Source organism: Bos indicus x Bos taurus, chromosome 5 (assembly GCF_003369695.1).
Source record: "Bos indicus x Bos taurus breed Angus x Brahman F1 hybrid chromosome 5, Bos_hybrid_MaternalHap_v2.0, whole genome shotgun sequence".
Lineage (NCBI taxonomy): Eukaryota > Metazoa > Chordata > Mammalia > Artiodactyla > Bovidae > Bos > Bos indicus x Bos taurus.
Window position 1 is genome coordinate 57452333 of NC_040080.1, and position 17366 is coordinate 57469698.

The 17366-nt window shown below is 36.6% G+C and overlaps 1 protein-coding gene and 1 non-coding gene across 4 annotated transcripts in view; one reads left to right on the forward strand and one right to left on the reverse strand.

Annotated features, from left to right (window-relative positions):
- Nucleotides 1–17366, reverse strand: part of APAF1 (apoptotic peptidase activating factor 1) — an 89839-nt gene that overhangs the window by 59742 nt on the left and 12731 nt on the right. For 2 of the 3 annotated variants that reach the window (XM_027542075.1, XM_027542078.1), the window contains 8 exons: nt 14457–14640; nt 12170–12282; nt 11950–12081; nt 6911–7149; nt 6340–6507; nt 4999–5130; nt 2178–2291; nt 1552–1736 (listed from right to left, as the gene is read on the reverse strand). In XM_027542075.1, the coding sequence (XP_027397876.1) occupies nt 1552–1736; nt 2178–2291; nt 4999–5130; nt 6340–6507; nt 6911–7149; nt 11950–12081; nt 12170–12282; nt 14457–14640 (1267 nt within the window). The remainder of the gene's footprint in view (nt 1–1551; nt 1737–2177; nt 2292–4998; nt 5131–6339; nt 6508–6910; nt 7150–11949; nt 12082–12169; nt 12283–14456; nt 14641–17366) is intronic. The other variant, XM_027542076.1, reaches the window with a different exon arrangement.
- Nucleotides 13810–13943, forward strand: LOC113893850. The gene has a single exon (XR_003511373.1). It is a non-coding gene; the product is annotated as a small nucleolar RNA SNORA43 (small nucleolar RNA).

Genomic DNA, 17366 nt, shown 5'->3' on the forward strand with positions numbered 1-17366 from the left:
AGATGCTCAACATCACTCATTATCAGAGAAATGCAAATCAAAACCACTATGAGGTACCATTTCACACCACTCAGAATGGCTACTATCCAAAAGTCTACAAGCAATAATGCTGGAGAGGTGTGGAAAAAAGGGAACCCTCTTACACTGTTGGTGGGAATGCAAACTAGTACAGCCACTATGGAGAACAGTGTGGAGATTCCTTAAAAAACTGAAAATAGAACTGCCTTATGATCCAGCAATCCCCTTGCTGGGCATACAAACAGAGGAAACCAGAATCAAAAGAGACACGTGTACCCCAATGTTCATCACAGCAGTGTTTATAATAGCCACGACTTGGAAGCAACCTAGATGTCCATCATCAGATGAATGGATAAGAAAGCTGTGGTACATATACACAATGGAGTATTACTTAGCCATTAAAAAGAATATATTTGAATCAGTTCTGATGAGGTGGCTGAAACTGGAGCCTGTTACACAGAGTGAAGTAAGTCAGAAAGAAAAACACCAATACAGTATACTAACGCATATATATGGAATTTAGAAAGAAGGTAAGGATAACCCTGTATGTGAGACAGCAAAAGAGACACAGATGTATAGAACAGTCTTTTGGACTCTGTGGGAGAGGGCAAGGGTGGGATGATATGGGAGAATGGCATTGAAACATGTAAAATATCATATAGTGAAATGAATCACCAGTCCAGGTTTGATGTATATGATCCAGGGTGCTCGGGGCTGATGCACTGGGATGACCCAGAGGGATGGGATGGGAAGGGAGGTGGGAGGGGGATTCAGGGTGGGGAACACATGTACACTCACGGCGGATTCAAGTCAATGTATGGCAAAACCAATACAATATTGTAAAGTAAATTAATTAATCAATTAAAAAACACAAAAATCAGATCACTACAATTGTGGAAAATAAAACTGTCATTCTGCATAAAAAAAAAAAATACTGGTGTGGGTAGCCATTCCTTTCTCCAGGGGATCTTCCTGACCCAGCGATCAACCCTGGTTCTCCTGCCTTGCAGATGGATTCTTTACCAGCTGAGCTACCAGGGAAGCCCAATAAGGGCTATATGTGAGGCAAAGTACTCATCACTTTATATCCAATATCTCATTTGAATCGTCACAAAAATAGATCTTATTTTAAAGGTTTGTTATCACTACTTGATGTATGAGAAAGGAAAGTAACCTGTAACTTGTTCAAAAATCACAAAACTCTTAAGGTTCCAGAACTGAGTTACAAACCTAGGTTTGTAGCTTCAAAAACAGTGCTCTTCGCTACTACAATGTATTACAGTAAGTAAAGCATTTATACCAATATTTAGGATGACTTATCAAAAGTCAACTTATAGGCAAGCACCTATTTCAATGGACTCTTTGAAAATATACGGTTACTTTTCTAGAACTTTTCAACAAGAATGCTTATTAAAAGTTCCAGCCCTTTCTAGGAAGTAGTTAAATCTTCCTGGAGTGAATGTATTTGCTACCTGAGAAATAATGACATAGTCAGCGCTCTGCTCCCTCTGGTTTCTCTCCTAACCTACTTACACCCACTCCAGGTAAAGCATTCCGTTATCGACCTCCTGCTTGGCCTGCAGCTTAGCTTGCCGATAAACCTCTGAAGTTTCCAGTTCACAGAGGCCCAGTTGCACAATATTAGGAAATGGCTGTCGTCCAAGAAGATGTCCATTTAAAGATAAAAACTCCTGGAAATTCTCACAGTCTATACCATCCTATGAACAAAATGGAATTGCTTAGAAACATAACCAGAGCCAAGATCAGACATTTTTCTGTTTCTGTGATCTTGTCACTTTAAAGGCTTAAATATTCTCTATATGAGCTAAAATTAAATAGCCAACCATTAGGTAACAAATACACAGTGATCCTCTTCAGACTTTTAAACACAGGGTAAAAAAAAATCTCATTATCAAAATACTGCTCTAACACATTCTTTTTCCTAAAAAAAAAATTTTTTAAATCACTGAACACTTTACTTCCCAGCTTTCAAATCTCAATACTATCCACATTCCCAGTAGGAGAGTAGGCAAAATAATCAGACTAATCCAGATTAAAGTGAGGAAATTCTTGCTCTTCACCTCTTCTATTTTGCTCAATATTAAACCTAGAATTAAATGTATGTCCTTTAAGGACTTATTTTTAATATTAATATATACCTTTTCATCCAATATATGCCTGTATTCCACAAATTCATGAATCAGATGAGCAGGGCCTACAAGTTCCGTTTTTGCTTTAATCCAATCCAGGGAAAACATTAAAGCACACAGTTCCTTAAAAAAAAAAAAAAAAAGTAAGATCAGGAGCACTGTTAAAGAGATCAAAGCATTTTAAATCTGCCATCATTACCCTAACACTACTGAGAGAAACTTAGCAGATATCTAGAATTTAAGGACAAAAAGGAACATATCATTAATAATTCCAAAGAAACAGAAAATGAACCTCACAGCTTAACTCAAATTTCAGTTGGACCATTAAGACTTAACTATAAAACAAACTTCAAAAACCACCAGAAGATACAGATATTTACTATTTTTGTAACCCTGGGGTGAAGGAAATTTTCATACACATGACACCAAAACAAAGTATCAGAAAGAAAAATAGTGATGCATTTAACTACATATAAACTCCAATCTTCAATACATTAAAAATCAATATAAATAAAATTTAAGACAAAAAATAAAACAGGAAAATAATTTACAAATGTATAGTAGATGAGAACTTATTATCTTTTCTTATAAAAATTATAACAAGAAAAAGACAAACACTCCAATAGAAAAACAGGTAAAGGCAAAGGATGAGAGCCAACTCAAAATAAAAAAATACAAATGGTCATGAATCTCACCAATAATCAAAGGGAAACAACAAAGATTTACAATTTATTATTATCAGATTTTTAAAGACTAAAAGGAATGATAAGAATATTAGCTAGAATAAGACGAAATGGTCACTCTTGTACACTGCTGGCAGTGATGTAAATCAGAGCATTCTTCTAGAGGACCGTTTGGCAATCTACATTAAAATTCAAACTGTATACATCATCAACCCAGCATTACACTTATAAATGTGTCCTAAGAAAATAAGTCAGTTGAGTGTGCTTAAGTAATCTAACCATCCCCAAAGCAACTGACCAACCATAATATAGCTATACAATTAAATAGTATACAACTTTTAAAAATTATGTTTAAAAAATTAGTGGGACTTTCCTGGTGGTCCAGTGGCTAAGATTCTGCCTTCCCAATGCAGAGGGCCCCACTTCAATCCTTGATTGGAGAACTAGATCCTCCCACATGCCACAACAAAGACATTTCCATGCGGCAACTAAGACCCAGTACAGCCAAATAAAAAATTTTTAAGTATATAAAAAATGTTAGCTCGAAAGAAAATCATATCAGTCTATATTAACTGGCATAAAAAGATAACCATAAAATACAATTAAGTAGAAAAAATAAAATATAAGACTATATTCCTATCAAGATTCCATTCTGGTTTTAAACAACAGGTGTGTGTATCTGAGCAGCAAAATGATCTAGAAAACTACACACAAAAGCATTAGCAATGGTTGTGATCTTCATTTAATTTTTTCTTCAGTTTTCCAAAGAAAGTAAGCCACTATTCTTAAAAATCAAGGGGAAAAAAGGTTAAAAAAAATGAAAGGAACTGAGTCCTATGACACTATCATACATATCAAATGTTTTTAAAAGGTGCATTGACCCAGTAATTTCACTTCAGGGCATTTCCAAAGGAAATAATACAGGTGTGAAGACAAACAAGAATTTCATTACATCATCATAAAGGGGGAAAAAATTGAAAACAACCTAAATGTTCAATAACTACAGTCTAAGTAAATTAGAGCACAGATATTTATTGGAATACCATCATTCCAATGTTGATTATTAAACAAACTATTTTGCTAGGTGGAAAAAAACAGGCTACAATACACCGTATTCATAATCAAGGGACAATATACCTTAGCATACAAAAATTATTCAAAGCACATATGTTTTCTAAAATGTTAACGTTTTGAATATGACTTCAAATATCATCTATGTGCTGATGATTCCCCAATTTTATCTTTATAACATAACTTTCCCCAGAGGTTCAGGTTGGTATACCCAACTATATGCTCAGTATTTTCAGTCAGATATCTTAATATGTACACCAGACTTAATATATTCCAAATGAATTCCTAATCTTCCCATTATCCCTGGAAAAATACTTGTTTGACCCACAGCTATTCCCATCTCAGTTCACGGCAACTCCAATCTTTCTACTGTACAAGCTTGAAGTTATCTTTGACTCCTCTTTCTCTTACGATACACATCAAATTCTCAGCAAATCATGATGATCCCAACACCAAAATCATCACTTCCTTTCTCCATGTAGGCTTTTTCCTTCTTCTGAGCACCTACTATCCCTTGACATAGTAGAAATCTATCTGTCCTGTATCAGTATCTCCCCAGCATGTAAGTTCAATGAGAGCAGGGACTTTGTGAAGTGGTAGAAGGAAATGGCAACCCTCTCCAGTACTCTTGCCTGGAGAATCCCTTGGACAGAGGAGCCTGGTGGGCTAAAGTCCATGGGGTCGCAAGAGTCAGATACGACTGAGCGACTCACACACACACACACACACACACACACACACACAATGTTGTTCATAATGAAGAACAATACCAGTACACAACAGGCACTCCATAAACATTTACTGAATGAATACATTTTCCCAGCCTCCATTTCCTCTCAAAACTTAAAAACAAATCCGTATCACCCACAAAGATAGTTACTGGTAAGAAGAGAGTTAATTTTTAGGAGGTTCACTTACTGCAGTTACTAAGGTACCTGCAGGTAAAAACAGTTAACAAAAACTAAATTACTTACATAGGGTATAACCCTACTTTTACTAGTGAAAGAAAATTCTCAACATAAGACAAAATAAAAGTCAGACCAAAGAAAATAATGTTTCTTAATGAGCCATCTTACTTTGTGCATATTAGCACTGGCCATGTGATAGGCCAGAAAACTGTACCAATACATGCAATCCTCCTGATCTGGTGAAAGAGAATATAGCTGGTGATGTCTCTGGAACTGAGTGACCATCTTCTTGTGGAGATCCTGAAACCCAAATTCAACATTTCAGAAGACAGAAGCAATTTCATACCCCAAGCATCACAGAATCCCCATCTTCCAAAGCTATTTAAGAATGTACAGGACTTCCCTGGTGGCACAGCAGATGGGAATCCACCTGCCAATGCAGGAAACATGGGTTAGATCCCTGGTCTGTGAAGAGTCCACATGCCACTGAGCAACTAAGCCCACGTGCCACAATTCCTGAGCCCTCGGCTCTAAAGTCGAAAGCTGTAACTACCAAGCCCATGTGCTGCAACTACTGAAGGCCGCACACCTAGAACCCATACTCTACAAGAGAAACCACCGTAATGAGAGGCCCACGCACTGCAATAAAGAGTAGCCCCCACTTGCTGCAACTAGAGAAAGCCCGTGCAAACAAAGACCAAAATAAATAAAACTACGTATTAAAGAAAAGGTACAGTGAATCTCCCCACAAGACACATATTACAAAAGGAAAAAACAATAACTTTACAGTGGAGAAACTTTAACCAGGTAATCAATGTTACTATCACTGATAAACCATTATCAACACCCTGGGTCTGATGCACTGACAAGGACACACAGCACCTCTGTAGCACCTTTACTGCCAAAAATATATAACCTTGCTCTAGTCAAGAAAAAACATGAGACAAACCCAAACTAAGGAACACTGTACAAAATAACTGGTGAGTACTCTTCCAAAGGGACCAGGGAAGAAAGCAAGCTGAGGCATTTTCCTAAATTTGAGTAAACTAAGGAAAGGACAATATATGTAATATGGGAAACAGAATTGAATCTGATCTACAAAAAGGACATTAATGGGAAAGCTGGCGAAATTCAAATAAAGTATCAGTTAACAGTTCTTTTCTTGTTCTTGTTAGTCGCTCAGTCATGTCCAATTCTGTGCGACCCCATGGACTGCAGCCCGCCAGGCTCCTCTGTCCGTGGAATTTCCCAGGCTAGAATACTGGAGTAGGTTGCCATTCCCATCTCCAGGGAAAGTAAGGCACAGTATTTAGTCAATGTTAATGTCCTGGCTTTGATAACTGTATTGCAGTTATTAAGATGTTAACATTGAGGGAAGCAAGGTAAAGGTATGTGCACAGAAACTATACTATTTTCTATACTAAAATTCTATAAGACTTATCTATAAGTATAAAATCGTTTCAAAATAAAAACTTAAAAAAAAAAAGGAATGTACAGAGATGCAAGTACCTGAAGCTGGCTGCGATTCTTTTCAGCAAGGAAATCTACTTGCAGATCATGTAAATAATAAAGAAATGATTTTCCATTCCGGTCACAGAACAAGAGAGACTTATTAACAAATTCCTGTAATATGTCTTCAACTTCTTCCGTTTCCAAGTCCCAGAGGATACATAACACCTAGGAACATTTTAAGCATTTAATGTGCCACAATGTACAATGAGCCAGGATTGCAGATAAAGAGAGTAACACAAAAAAAAATCATGTATTTAAATCCCTGAATAATATCTCCATTTGATAAGAAGTACAAATATGCAGCAAGATAAAAAAGAGAAAGTTCTGAAGAAGTCAAATGTTTCTTCAGGTTCATGAAAATCACTGAGAAACAGGCAACTCACCTGAGTTCAACACCAAATCCTTGAAGGAAACTAAGAGTAGTGGGATTTCTACATCCTCTACCCTACCTCCTCAGGCACACAGGTTTTATCTTGCTAATATCCTCTGTAACAATATCCTCAGTACAAAGCCAAAACTTACATGCCACACGTAAGGGGATGACAAAGATTGTTGATCCATCTATTACCTTTGTAGGCACCTTAACATCTTTCTGTAAGATGGAAAGATCTGTGTAATAATCTTTGATGTCTTCTCTGAGCATTTCAACACTTATAGACATGGCTTCATCTAGAGCCTCATAGTCATAAGATGAAGATTTTCTTATCCTCTTAAATTGCTTATTCTGAAGTTGCCTGAGGTAGTACTCCCAGCGGTTGGGAAAATCTCGTAAAAGTGCACCAATTAAAGATACTACAAGAGGGGAACCTAAAAAATAAAAAAATAAAAATCACTGTGTTAATACTGTATCATTTCCAAATTACTACCAAATTAAGAATCAATCTGTCCTCACAGAAAGAATTTTTGCTGCATTCTATCCAAAGCCTTAAAATACATAACTCTTGGATTCACTTCAAGTATTTATTCTAAGGAAGTCACTAAAAATAAGAACTATTTCATTTAAGGATGTTAATTACAGCATTGCTTAAAATAGTAAAAGAATTTTAAATAATAACAGGGAAATGACTAAATAAATGAAAATATATCACAATATTATGCCACTGGTAAATTTTTTTCAAAAGATTTTAATGACAGATAATGCTCAAGATTTGCCATTAAATGGATAAGACTGAAAATTATGGGAATTCCCTGATGGTCTGATGGTTAGGACTCCATGATGACTGCCAAGGACATGGGCTCTATCCCTGCAAAATAATTCAGGGAAATAAGATGCCACAAGTCACAAGGTATGGCCAGAAAGTAAAAATAAAAGAAATAAAATCCCAACAAAAAAAATTAAAGCTTGACTCTCACTATATTTTTTATTCTTTGAGAGCACAGGCCATGTCTTCATCTTACCCCATGCATAACATATGTGTCTTCATTAACTATTATTTTAACTAATGAATGAACAACAAAATATCACTATCCATTTAGGGTACCACACTGCTGCTGCTGCTAAGTCACTTCAGTCGTGTCCAACTGTGTGTGACCCCATAGATGGCAGCCCACCAGGCTCTGCTGTCTCTCGGATTCTCCAGGCAAGAACACTGGAGTGGGTTGCCATTTCCTTCTCCAAGGCATGAAAGTGAAAAGTGAAAGTGAAGTCGCTCAGTCGTGTCCGACTCTTAGCAACCCCATGGACTGCGGCCTACCAGGCTCCTCCGTCCATGGGATTCTTCAGGCAAGAGTACTGGAGTGGGTTGCCGTGAAGAACCTAAAATACTAAATATTCTAGTAAAGTTTCTGAATGTCATATGTTAAATTATCATGTTCAAGGGCAGACAGAAGAAGCAAGAAGCAGCCCAATCCCACAGCCTCCAAAACAAAAACTATATTATAGAAAGTTAATCAGAATGAAAAAGCAAAAAGTTATGTGCCAGAAGAAGAGACAAGATAAAACTCCAGGAAAACAACGAAATGAAGTGGAAATAGGTAACCTTCTAGAAAAATAATTTAGAATAATGATAGTGAAGATGATCCAGGATCTCAGAAACAGAATGGAAAAAACGCAAGAAATGTTTACCAAAGATGCAGAAGAACTAAAGAACAGATATGAACAATACACTAGAAGGAATCAATAGCAGAATAATGGAGGCAGAAGAATGGAAAATTTTCCTGGAGGACAGAATGGTGGTAATCACTGCTGCAGAACAGAATATAGAAAAAAGAATGGAGAAAAAATGAAGAGAACCTAAGAGACCTCTGGGACAACATTAAATACACCAATGTTAGCATTATAAGGGTCCCAGGAGAAGAGGGAGAGAGAAAGGACCCAAGAAAATATTTGAAGACATAATAGCTAAAAACTTCCCTAACATTGGAAAGGAAATAGTCAACCAAGTCCAGGAAGAACAGAGTGTTCCAGGCAGGATGAACCCAAGAAGGAACACACTGAGACACACAGTAATCAAAATGACGAAAATTAAAGACAAAGATAAGCATTAAAAGCAACAAAGGAAAAACGCTAAATAACATACAAGGGAACTCCCATCAGGTTATCAGCTGATTTCTCAACAGAAACAACAAGTCAGAAGGGAATGACACAATATATTTAAAGTGATGAAAGGGAAAAACCTATAATCAAGAATACTCTACCCAGCAAGACTCTTGTTCAGATTTGATGGAGAAATCAAAAGCTTTCCAGACAAACAAAAATTAAGAGAATTCAGCAGTACCAAACCAGCCTTACAACAAATGCTAGATGAACTTTTCTAGGCAGAAAACACAAGAGAAGGAAAAGGCCTACACAAAATAAAGCCAAAATGATTAAGAAAATGGTAATAGGATCATATATACTGATAATTACTTTAAATGTAAATAGATTAAATGCACCAACCAAAAGAATACATAGACTGGCTGGGCAGATGAAAATCTGAGCATGTATGCACTTGCACTTACACATCATTCTACATAACCCCCCAAATTTTATGTAATTATTTTATATTGTTAGGTTAATCATGTTTCCAGTATGGCTTGCAATTGCAATTATCTGTTATTTTTCATTGGCTATTGATTGTGAAAACTGATAAACATCTTTTATTGTTGCAATTATGTAACTATTATTCAGTTAATACCACTGTACCATGATTAGTCAACAGAAAATAACAGAATTCTATTATCACTAAAACTACCATTTAATAGAAAAACCTGTAATCACTTTTAAAATTCAGATATATATCAGAATTATGTAGGAATTTTTTGAAAAATACAAATGCCCAGGTATTGCTTTTTTTCTCCAAAGCTCCATGTTTGGAGCTTTCTAATGAGAAGTCATATTTAAAAACAACTGGACTATGTGATGACCTCTTACTTTTACCTAGTTTTTCACTTTTTCTATTTCATATTCAGTGCTCCACTTCACTTAATGTTTTCCAATTTCTTCATCTTTTTTGTTGTAGTCTTCTCAAGCCTTTATCAAGTGTAGTAAAAAAGCTTTTGTATACATATATAAATAGTATGCATTAATATATATTTTATAAAAATTATGAATTTTTTCTAGCTCAAAAATTTGTGACATTTTGATTCCACCTGTTTGACTTGGTATGAATAGAATGCTAGATTGCTAGTTCATATTCACTTAAAACTTTGCGGTAGTTTCATGTATTTTGGCATCTAGTATTACTACTAAATATCAACTTCTGTTTTATTAACTACGCTAAAGCCTTTGACTGTGGGGATCACAACAAACAGTGGAAAATTCTTAAAAAGAGATGGGAATACCAGACCACCTTACCTGCCTCCTGAGAAACCTGTATGCAGGTCAAGAAGCAACAATTAGAACCAGACATGGAATAACAGATTGGTTCAAAATTGGGAAGGGAGTACATCAAAGCTATATATTGTCACCCTGCTTGTTTAACATGTATGCAGAGTACATCATGCAAAATACTGGGCTTGATGAAGCACAAGCTGGAATCATGATGCCGGGAGAAATATCAATAACCTCAGATACGCAGATAACACCACCTGTACGGCAGAAAAGTGAAGAGGAACTAAAGAGCTTCTTGATGAAAGTGAAAAAGCACAGTGAAAAAGCTGGCTTGAAACTCAACATTCAAAAAACGAAAATCATGGCATCCACTCCCATCATTCATGACAAACAGGGAAACAATGGGAACAATGAGAGACTTTCTTTTCTTGGGCTCCAAAATCACTGCAGCCATGAAATTAAAAGACGCTTGCTCTATGGATGAAAAACTATGACAAACCTAGATAGAATATTAAAAAGAAGAGACATTACTTTGCCAACAAAGGCCCACAGAGTGAAAGTTACGGCTTTTCCAGTAGTCATGTATGGTCCAACAGAGTTAGACCATAAAGAAGGTTGAGTGCTGAAGAATTGATGTTTTTGAACTGTGGTGATGGAAAAGACTCTTCAGAGTCCTTGGACTGCAAGGAGATCCAATCAGTCCATCCTAAAGGAAATCAATCCTGAATATTCACTGGAAGGACTGATGCTGAAACTCCAATACTCTGGCCACCTGACGCAAAGAGCTGACATTAGAAAAGATCCTGATGCTGGGAAAGATTGAGGGCAGGAGGAGAAGGGGACAACCGAGGACGAGATGGTTGGATGGCATCACTCAAATCAATGGATCTGAGTTTGAGCAAGCTCTGGGAGTTGGTGATGGTAAGGGAAGCCTGGCAGTGCTGCAGTCCCTGGGGTTGCAAAGAGTTCAGGCACGACTGAGCAACTGAACAACAATTACTGCTAAAAATCTAGAAAATGCATTATATTAGTGATTTAAAAAAAAAAAAATGAAGCTTGAAAACTTCTAATCCGATTCTGAGAAGATAGAGAATTACCATTGTGAAAAAAAACAAAACAGGAAACTAACATGTGACAGTATTATTAACTAAAATACAGATTTTGTTCAAACTTCACAAAATTTTATGCTAATGTCCATCATTTGTTTTCACAGCTTATTCAAGACTCCACACTATATTTAATTGTGTTGAACAGCTTCAGCTGCATGCAACAAATACTGGTAAATTCTCTTTTCATTTTTATTCTATTACAAATAATTTAAAATTTTCCTTGCTATGGATTCTTAGATACACCCATCATTTAAATGTAGAAATTTAATTACCAAATACGTAGGATTTTTTTCAAGTATCTTTGATATTAATTTCTCATTTGGGTATTAATTTCTCATTTAAATATTTTCTTCTCTGCAATCACCCTCTGTGTTTTTAGTCTTCTAACTTTATTGAGACTTTCAATACTAAGTCAAAGATCTCTCTCTGTAAATGTCACATTGCACTTGAAGATATATGGGTTATTTTCAAATACCTTTTGATATTGATTTCTAACATAATTCCACAGTATTAAGAAAACAGACTCTGTATAATTTCACTATCTTTAGACCATGAAATTTTGTACTTTTTTTTATGTCCCTGGATATATTCCAGTGTCTCCTAGTTTATAGTCTATGGGAACTTGAATTGAATTTGTATCCTATTTTTGTAAAAAAAAAGTAATTTGTCTTGTTCATTAGCTTATCTTACAAAAGGGTAAATTAATATCTCTATTAACTCCCTCATACACAAAATAAATAATTATACCTTTACATTCTTGTATAATACTGTGAGCTTGTTCTGGCAAATCTGCTTTCTTCATATTAACAAAAAGGGATAAAATTTCAAGTCCTTTTTCTTTTCCTAAACCACTCTCCACAGGCACTACATATTTAGGACCTGCAAAATCACCAAGACATAGTAAGCAATTTGGTATGCCACATATTTAAATGTAATTGAATCATCATAAAAAGAAAATAATACTTACCCATCACTGAATCTGTAACACTCTTATCTCTAGTTGTGAGAAGAATTTGACACTGATTGTCAAAAGCTTTTAACACCCAAGGATCCCAAATATCATCCAAGATCAATAAAGACCTTAAAAAGAAAAAAAAACTGTATTGAGCCACTAATGACATTTATTTTAAACTTCCTTTCAAAAAAACAAAGAAAGAGCATGACTGTGTTTTGGTTTTTTTCTAATTTACAAAAATTTTTTTAAAAAGATGTCTATATTGGTTGTTCTTTTCTTTGGTATCCCTTATAGGATATACCAATAAGAAAAAGATTTAGAGACTTCCCCTTCCTTCCACCCCAAATCATTTCATATTAAAGGGACTTACAAAAAGAGAACTGTGAATACCATGTAAATATTAGAAATAAGCCTCCTAGCATCTAAAAAGAACTATCCAAATAAGGAGCTTCTTCCAATTCCAACTTTAAGCACCCAAACAAAATAAGAACTGGGCTTAGGTTAGCATTAGAAAGCATCACAGAACAATATTTGACCATTTTTTACCTATAAAACTAGCAATTTCATATGTTCCAACCTAACAGAATGCATCAGCAAATACTATTTTTCACTTGGTACACTAGTGGGCTTTTTTTTCCATCCAAGAAATCAATTTGTTTATGCATAATGACAAAGAACCTCTGTGCTAATTCCTAACTGGTCCCTCTAAAAACTCTTTTATACTCACCAGAACAAATAGAGGAAAAAATACAACTAAAACCTGACAGCATAATTATACACTAGCGTGTTTATCTGGCTGGCACACTACTTCTGTACACTACAAAAAAAGACTCTAGGAATATACACAGGTTGGAAAATTACAAAAGCATAAACCAAAATGATGCTGAGTAACAAAATGACTACCTTTATATAACATGGTCTGATATATCTGAGAGTGGTTACAGTAATTTCCTAAACAGAAATCATTTTTATTTTTGCAGAGAAAGAAAGAAGGACTAAGGAGAAGTTACTGAGCAAGAAAAGAGGAAGCGGTTAGTGATCTCAATCCTACTTCTCCATGAAAATAGATACTAGTGACTATCAAGGCAAGAGCAAGATAATGGAGTTATCTAGTAAAGAAACCAGAGAGAGGGGAGTCTGCTCTCTGTAGTGAGTATGATCATAATCACTAGGTTTTTTTCCCAAAAATTATTCCTCTCCCCCAATATCCTGATATGAATCCTCTTACCAATTTGGGAATCACTGCCATACTCCAGCCACTGTTACACATGAAAGCATATAGCATCATTAGGTGCATCAGGGCAATAAAAAAAATTCAGAGCCATTACCTAATTCTCACCCAATTTAATGTTACACTCACAAGGAACGCTTTATTCATCTTCGTACTTGTAGCACTTGACCCAGAACCTGGCACAACACTCATTGTTGGTTAAATGAACCAATGAAAGAAGGGCTGCTAGATCACAGAAACCAAATTGCTGACTAAATCCTTTAACTCTTAAGAAAGGCAACAACTAAGCTTCTGTCTCCCTATGGTTAATGAAAATTATGAAATAGCTGGTAATACTTCCTGGCACATAATTATAATAGTATTTATTTAATAAAGTATTGAAATAAAAGAAACTACTAAAGTATAGGGAAACTGCCCTGCAGATGCTGGATTCGCCGGCACCACGGGTGCGGCCGCCCTGCTGCGCCAGTGCCGTTGGGGCAGAGAGGAAGCGGCTATTTCTACGCTCAGTGCTCAGAACCGTGGGCACTAAGAATGGTTTGTAGCCGAACATCAGTGGGAAAAAAAAAAAAAAATAATAAAGTATAGGGAAGTAGAAGAGTTACATGTATACCCAAAAACTGAAATAACACAACAGAAGGATCCCATTAAATAAAAATCTTTCCTGACTCCGTCTTTCACAAGTTGCCTACACTTATTCTGTCCTTTGTTCTATGTTAATCTATTAGAAATGATGGTTTCAAGGTAAAACGTTTGCATTTTTCTAATAAAGATCACCTACTTAGGAAATATTTCTTAAGAACTTACAATGGTACACAAGAGAGAACACGGCAGGTATCATACAAACGCCAGTGGCAACCACTTCTTTTTTTTTTAAATACAAGAAAAAGAGCACAAAAGCAACTTTTTTATGCATAATAACAAAGAACCTCTGTGCTAAACCTCTTTGAAAAAAGGTTCTTTTTCAATCTTCTACCCAAGAGCAAGAAAAGGTTATGATGTTCTCCAGATGTCAGTAGTTAAGTCTCACTGGGACTTCACACATCAACTGAATACGACCATCTGTACCTTGGATGTTTGCGCAGCATCAGAATGCGGAGACGGTCTTTAGCCTCTTCAATATTAAGTGGAAGCCTCTGGGAGAAGCTCTCATCCTGATCCAATCGTGCACAAAGGTTCTGTAGTTTCATCAGAAGCCCGGATTTGTCCTGTTTCCCAACTGACACCCAATGCACGCCTCCTGGGAAACAATCTGGTGAGGAAAAGGAAAATAAATTTAAGGTCTTTAAACAGGAGTCCCCCTTTGAAAGATTTTACTGATAAGCAGCAGTAAAGATTTGTTCCAATCTTTGATTTCATCACATCTTCAAACTTCTCTTGATTCAGAGTTTATATTTGTTTGTAGACTGTTATTGAGCTTCAGAGCCCAAATCTAAGAAAAGTTGAAGATGTGAATCATCTGAAGTTTGGTGTTAATCTGCTACGTATCAGTAAAATCTTACTAAACAAACTTTCAAATCTTTGTCCTGTGTCCTCAATGATTATTGTACAACAGTTTCTCAACAGAAGCACTCTGGACATTTTGGGCCAGATAATTCTTTGTTGTGAGGGAAATGTCTTGAGCATTACAGGACATTTAGCAGCCTCCCTGGCCTCTATCCACTAGATGCCAGCAGCACTTCCTCTCCCCAGTTATGTCAACCAAAAATGTCTCCGAAGTTTGTCACATACCCCTTGAGGGGGGAAAAAATCACCTCTGACTGAGAACCACTGATGTGGTTCCTGGGAACACATAACTCGTTAATTATCATTCTCATATAAAGACTTCAAGTAAGAAGTTAGGCTCAAGTCTGGCTCTACTGCTTACTAGCTATGATACCTTTAGCAAATCACTAACTTCAATTTCATATACAATACTAGAATAAGACTGTTTACCCCTATTTCAGTTATTATAAGAAATTAATGTATATAATATGTGATTTGGCTATGTTAAAAGGTTATAACAGATAAGATTATTAGTGATACGGATGAGACTACCTTTCATATAATTAAGCTTTGAACTAGTAAGCAGTATAATAAGAACAGACATTATTATTACTGCTACTGTCAACTGACATTGTCATCATTTTTGTTAATCAAGCCACATGTGCTAAGTCACTACGTCCGACTCTGTGCAACCCTATGGGCCAAAGGCTGCCAAGCTCACTGTCCATTGGATTTCCCAGGCAAGAACACTAGAGTGGGTTGCCATTTCCTTCTCCAGGGGATCTTCCCAACCCAGGGACTGAAACCATGTCTCCTGCACTGGCAGGTGGATTCTTTACCACTGAGCCACCAAGGAAGCCCAATACAATGATTACACATCTACTAAATAAACTAAGTAAAATTGCCAAAGCATGATCATGAATTTAAACTGAAGTTCAGTTAGGTGATTTTCTTCTGCAAAGAAGATGGAAATAAAGTCTGGATAAAGCAACAGGGAGCACAGAGAAGCCATCAGCTTTCATTCAAGATAAGGAGAGAACTAAAGAGTATGTACTGAGGAGCAACTGAATAATAGGCAATAAAAATCTAGGCCCAAGGCTGAGAGGGGGCTGATGAGACAAACAGTAAGGATATTATGCTATTAATGGATAGGACACAGAAAACTGTAGTGAACTTGAAAAATAGAATAGATGGAGGTAGGCAGGGTGGAATAGAATTTTATAGTCAAGATTTCAAAAGTGGTATCATTTCTGGTAATGCCAAAGGCCAGGATCCAACCTGTGATCAGTAAATTATATGGCTGAAGGGGAGTGAAGAAAATGGTCACTGTAGATACATAAGTCAAGGAATTGAGAGGCCAAGGTTTCGGATGACTCATCCACATAGATATCAAATCACTAAGACTGCCAGCAGAAGGAGGACTTAAATTTATAACTAAGAACTTCAATCATCAATCAATCAGAGGGCTATAACATAACCAGGCAAGATTAGAAAAATAAGCTTCAAAGGACAAAAAAATTAGCTGGAGAAAGGAGTATTAAAGGCCCAGATGAAGCAATAAAGATCAAAGAAAGCATCCACCCATTTCTTGGTGCTGAAATATGTGAAATAGAAAAGGAAAAGGGTTACCACACCACTGAAAAAGGCTACAGAGAAGGAGGTATCCTCAGGAAAACTGGCCCGTTTCACACACGACAAGGAGGTCTAAGAAGGGTTGATGATATAGAGGAGTTTCCTGACCACAGAGGAGGAAGTCTAGAAGTTACAGCAAAGGCTTGGGAGTGAGAGGAAAGGACCTAGATCAGAATTTGGCAATGAAATGCGTAGTAACTACATGAGAATCTAAAAGACGACAAATGACCAAAAGAAAGAATTCACGTAACTGAGATAAGGCAGGGCTGTTAAGCACGGTTTGATTATCAGCAGTGCCTATGTCTTAGATGAAGGTAAACAACAAGTCCCACACTTTGTTATTTTGGCTGCGCTGCATCTTCATTGATGCATGCAGGCTTTCTCTAGTTGAGGCCACTGGGGGCTACTCTCTGGTTGCAGTGTGCAGCCTTCTCACTGGGGTGGCTTCCCTTGTTGCAGAGCATGGGCTCTAGATCATGAAGGCTCAGCAGTTGCAGCACACGGGCTTAGCTGCTTCGAGATATGTGTGATCTTAGTTCCCCAACCAGGGATTGAACCCCACTGAAAGGTGGATTCTTAACAACTGGACTGCCAGGGAAATCCCAACAAGTCTTACTCTTTCCTCCTGAAAGCTTAGTGAAGTTCTCTAGGCTTGTTAAAGTCAACAGTTATGAAACAGTAATTCCTTGGGGCTTTGCTTAGTGCTACAGTGGTGTTCTGTGTTGGTGACAGTGTTCAGTCACTCAATTGTGTCCAGCTCTTCTGTGTATGTACATGTGTGTAAATGCACAGGAAAAAGTTTGGAAAATCTCACTCTAAACTGTTAACCATGACTACCTCTAGTGAAGAATTTAGGAGAAA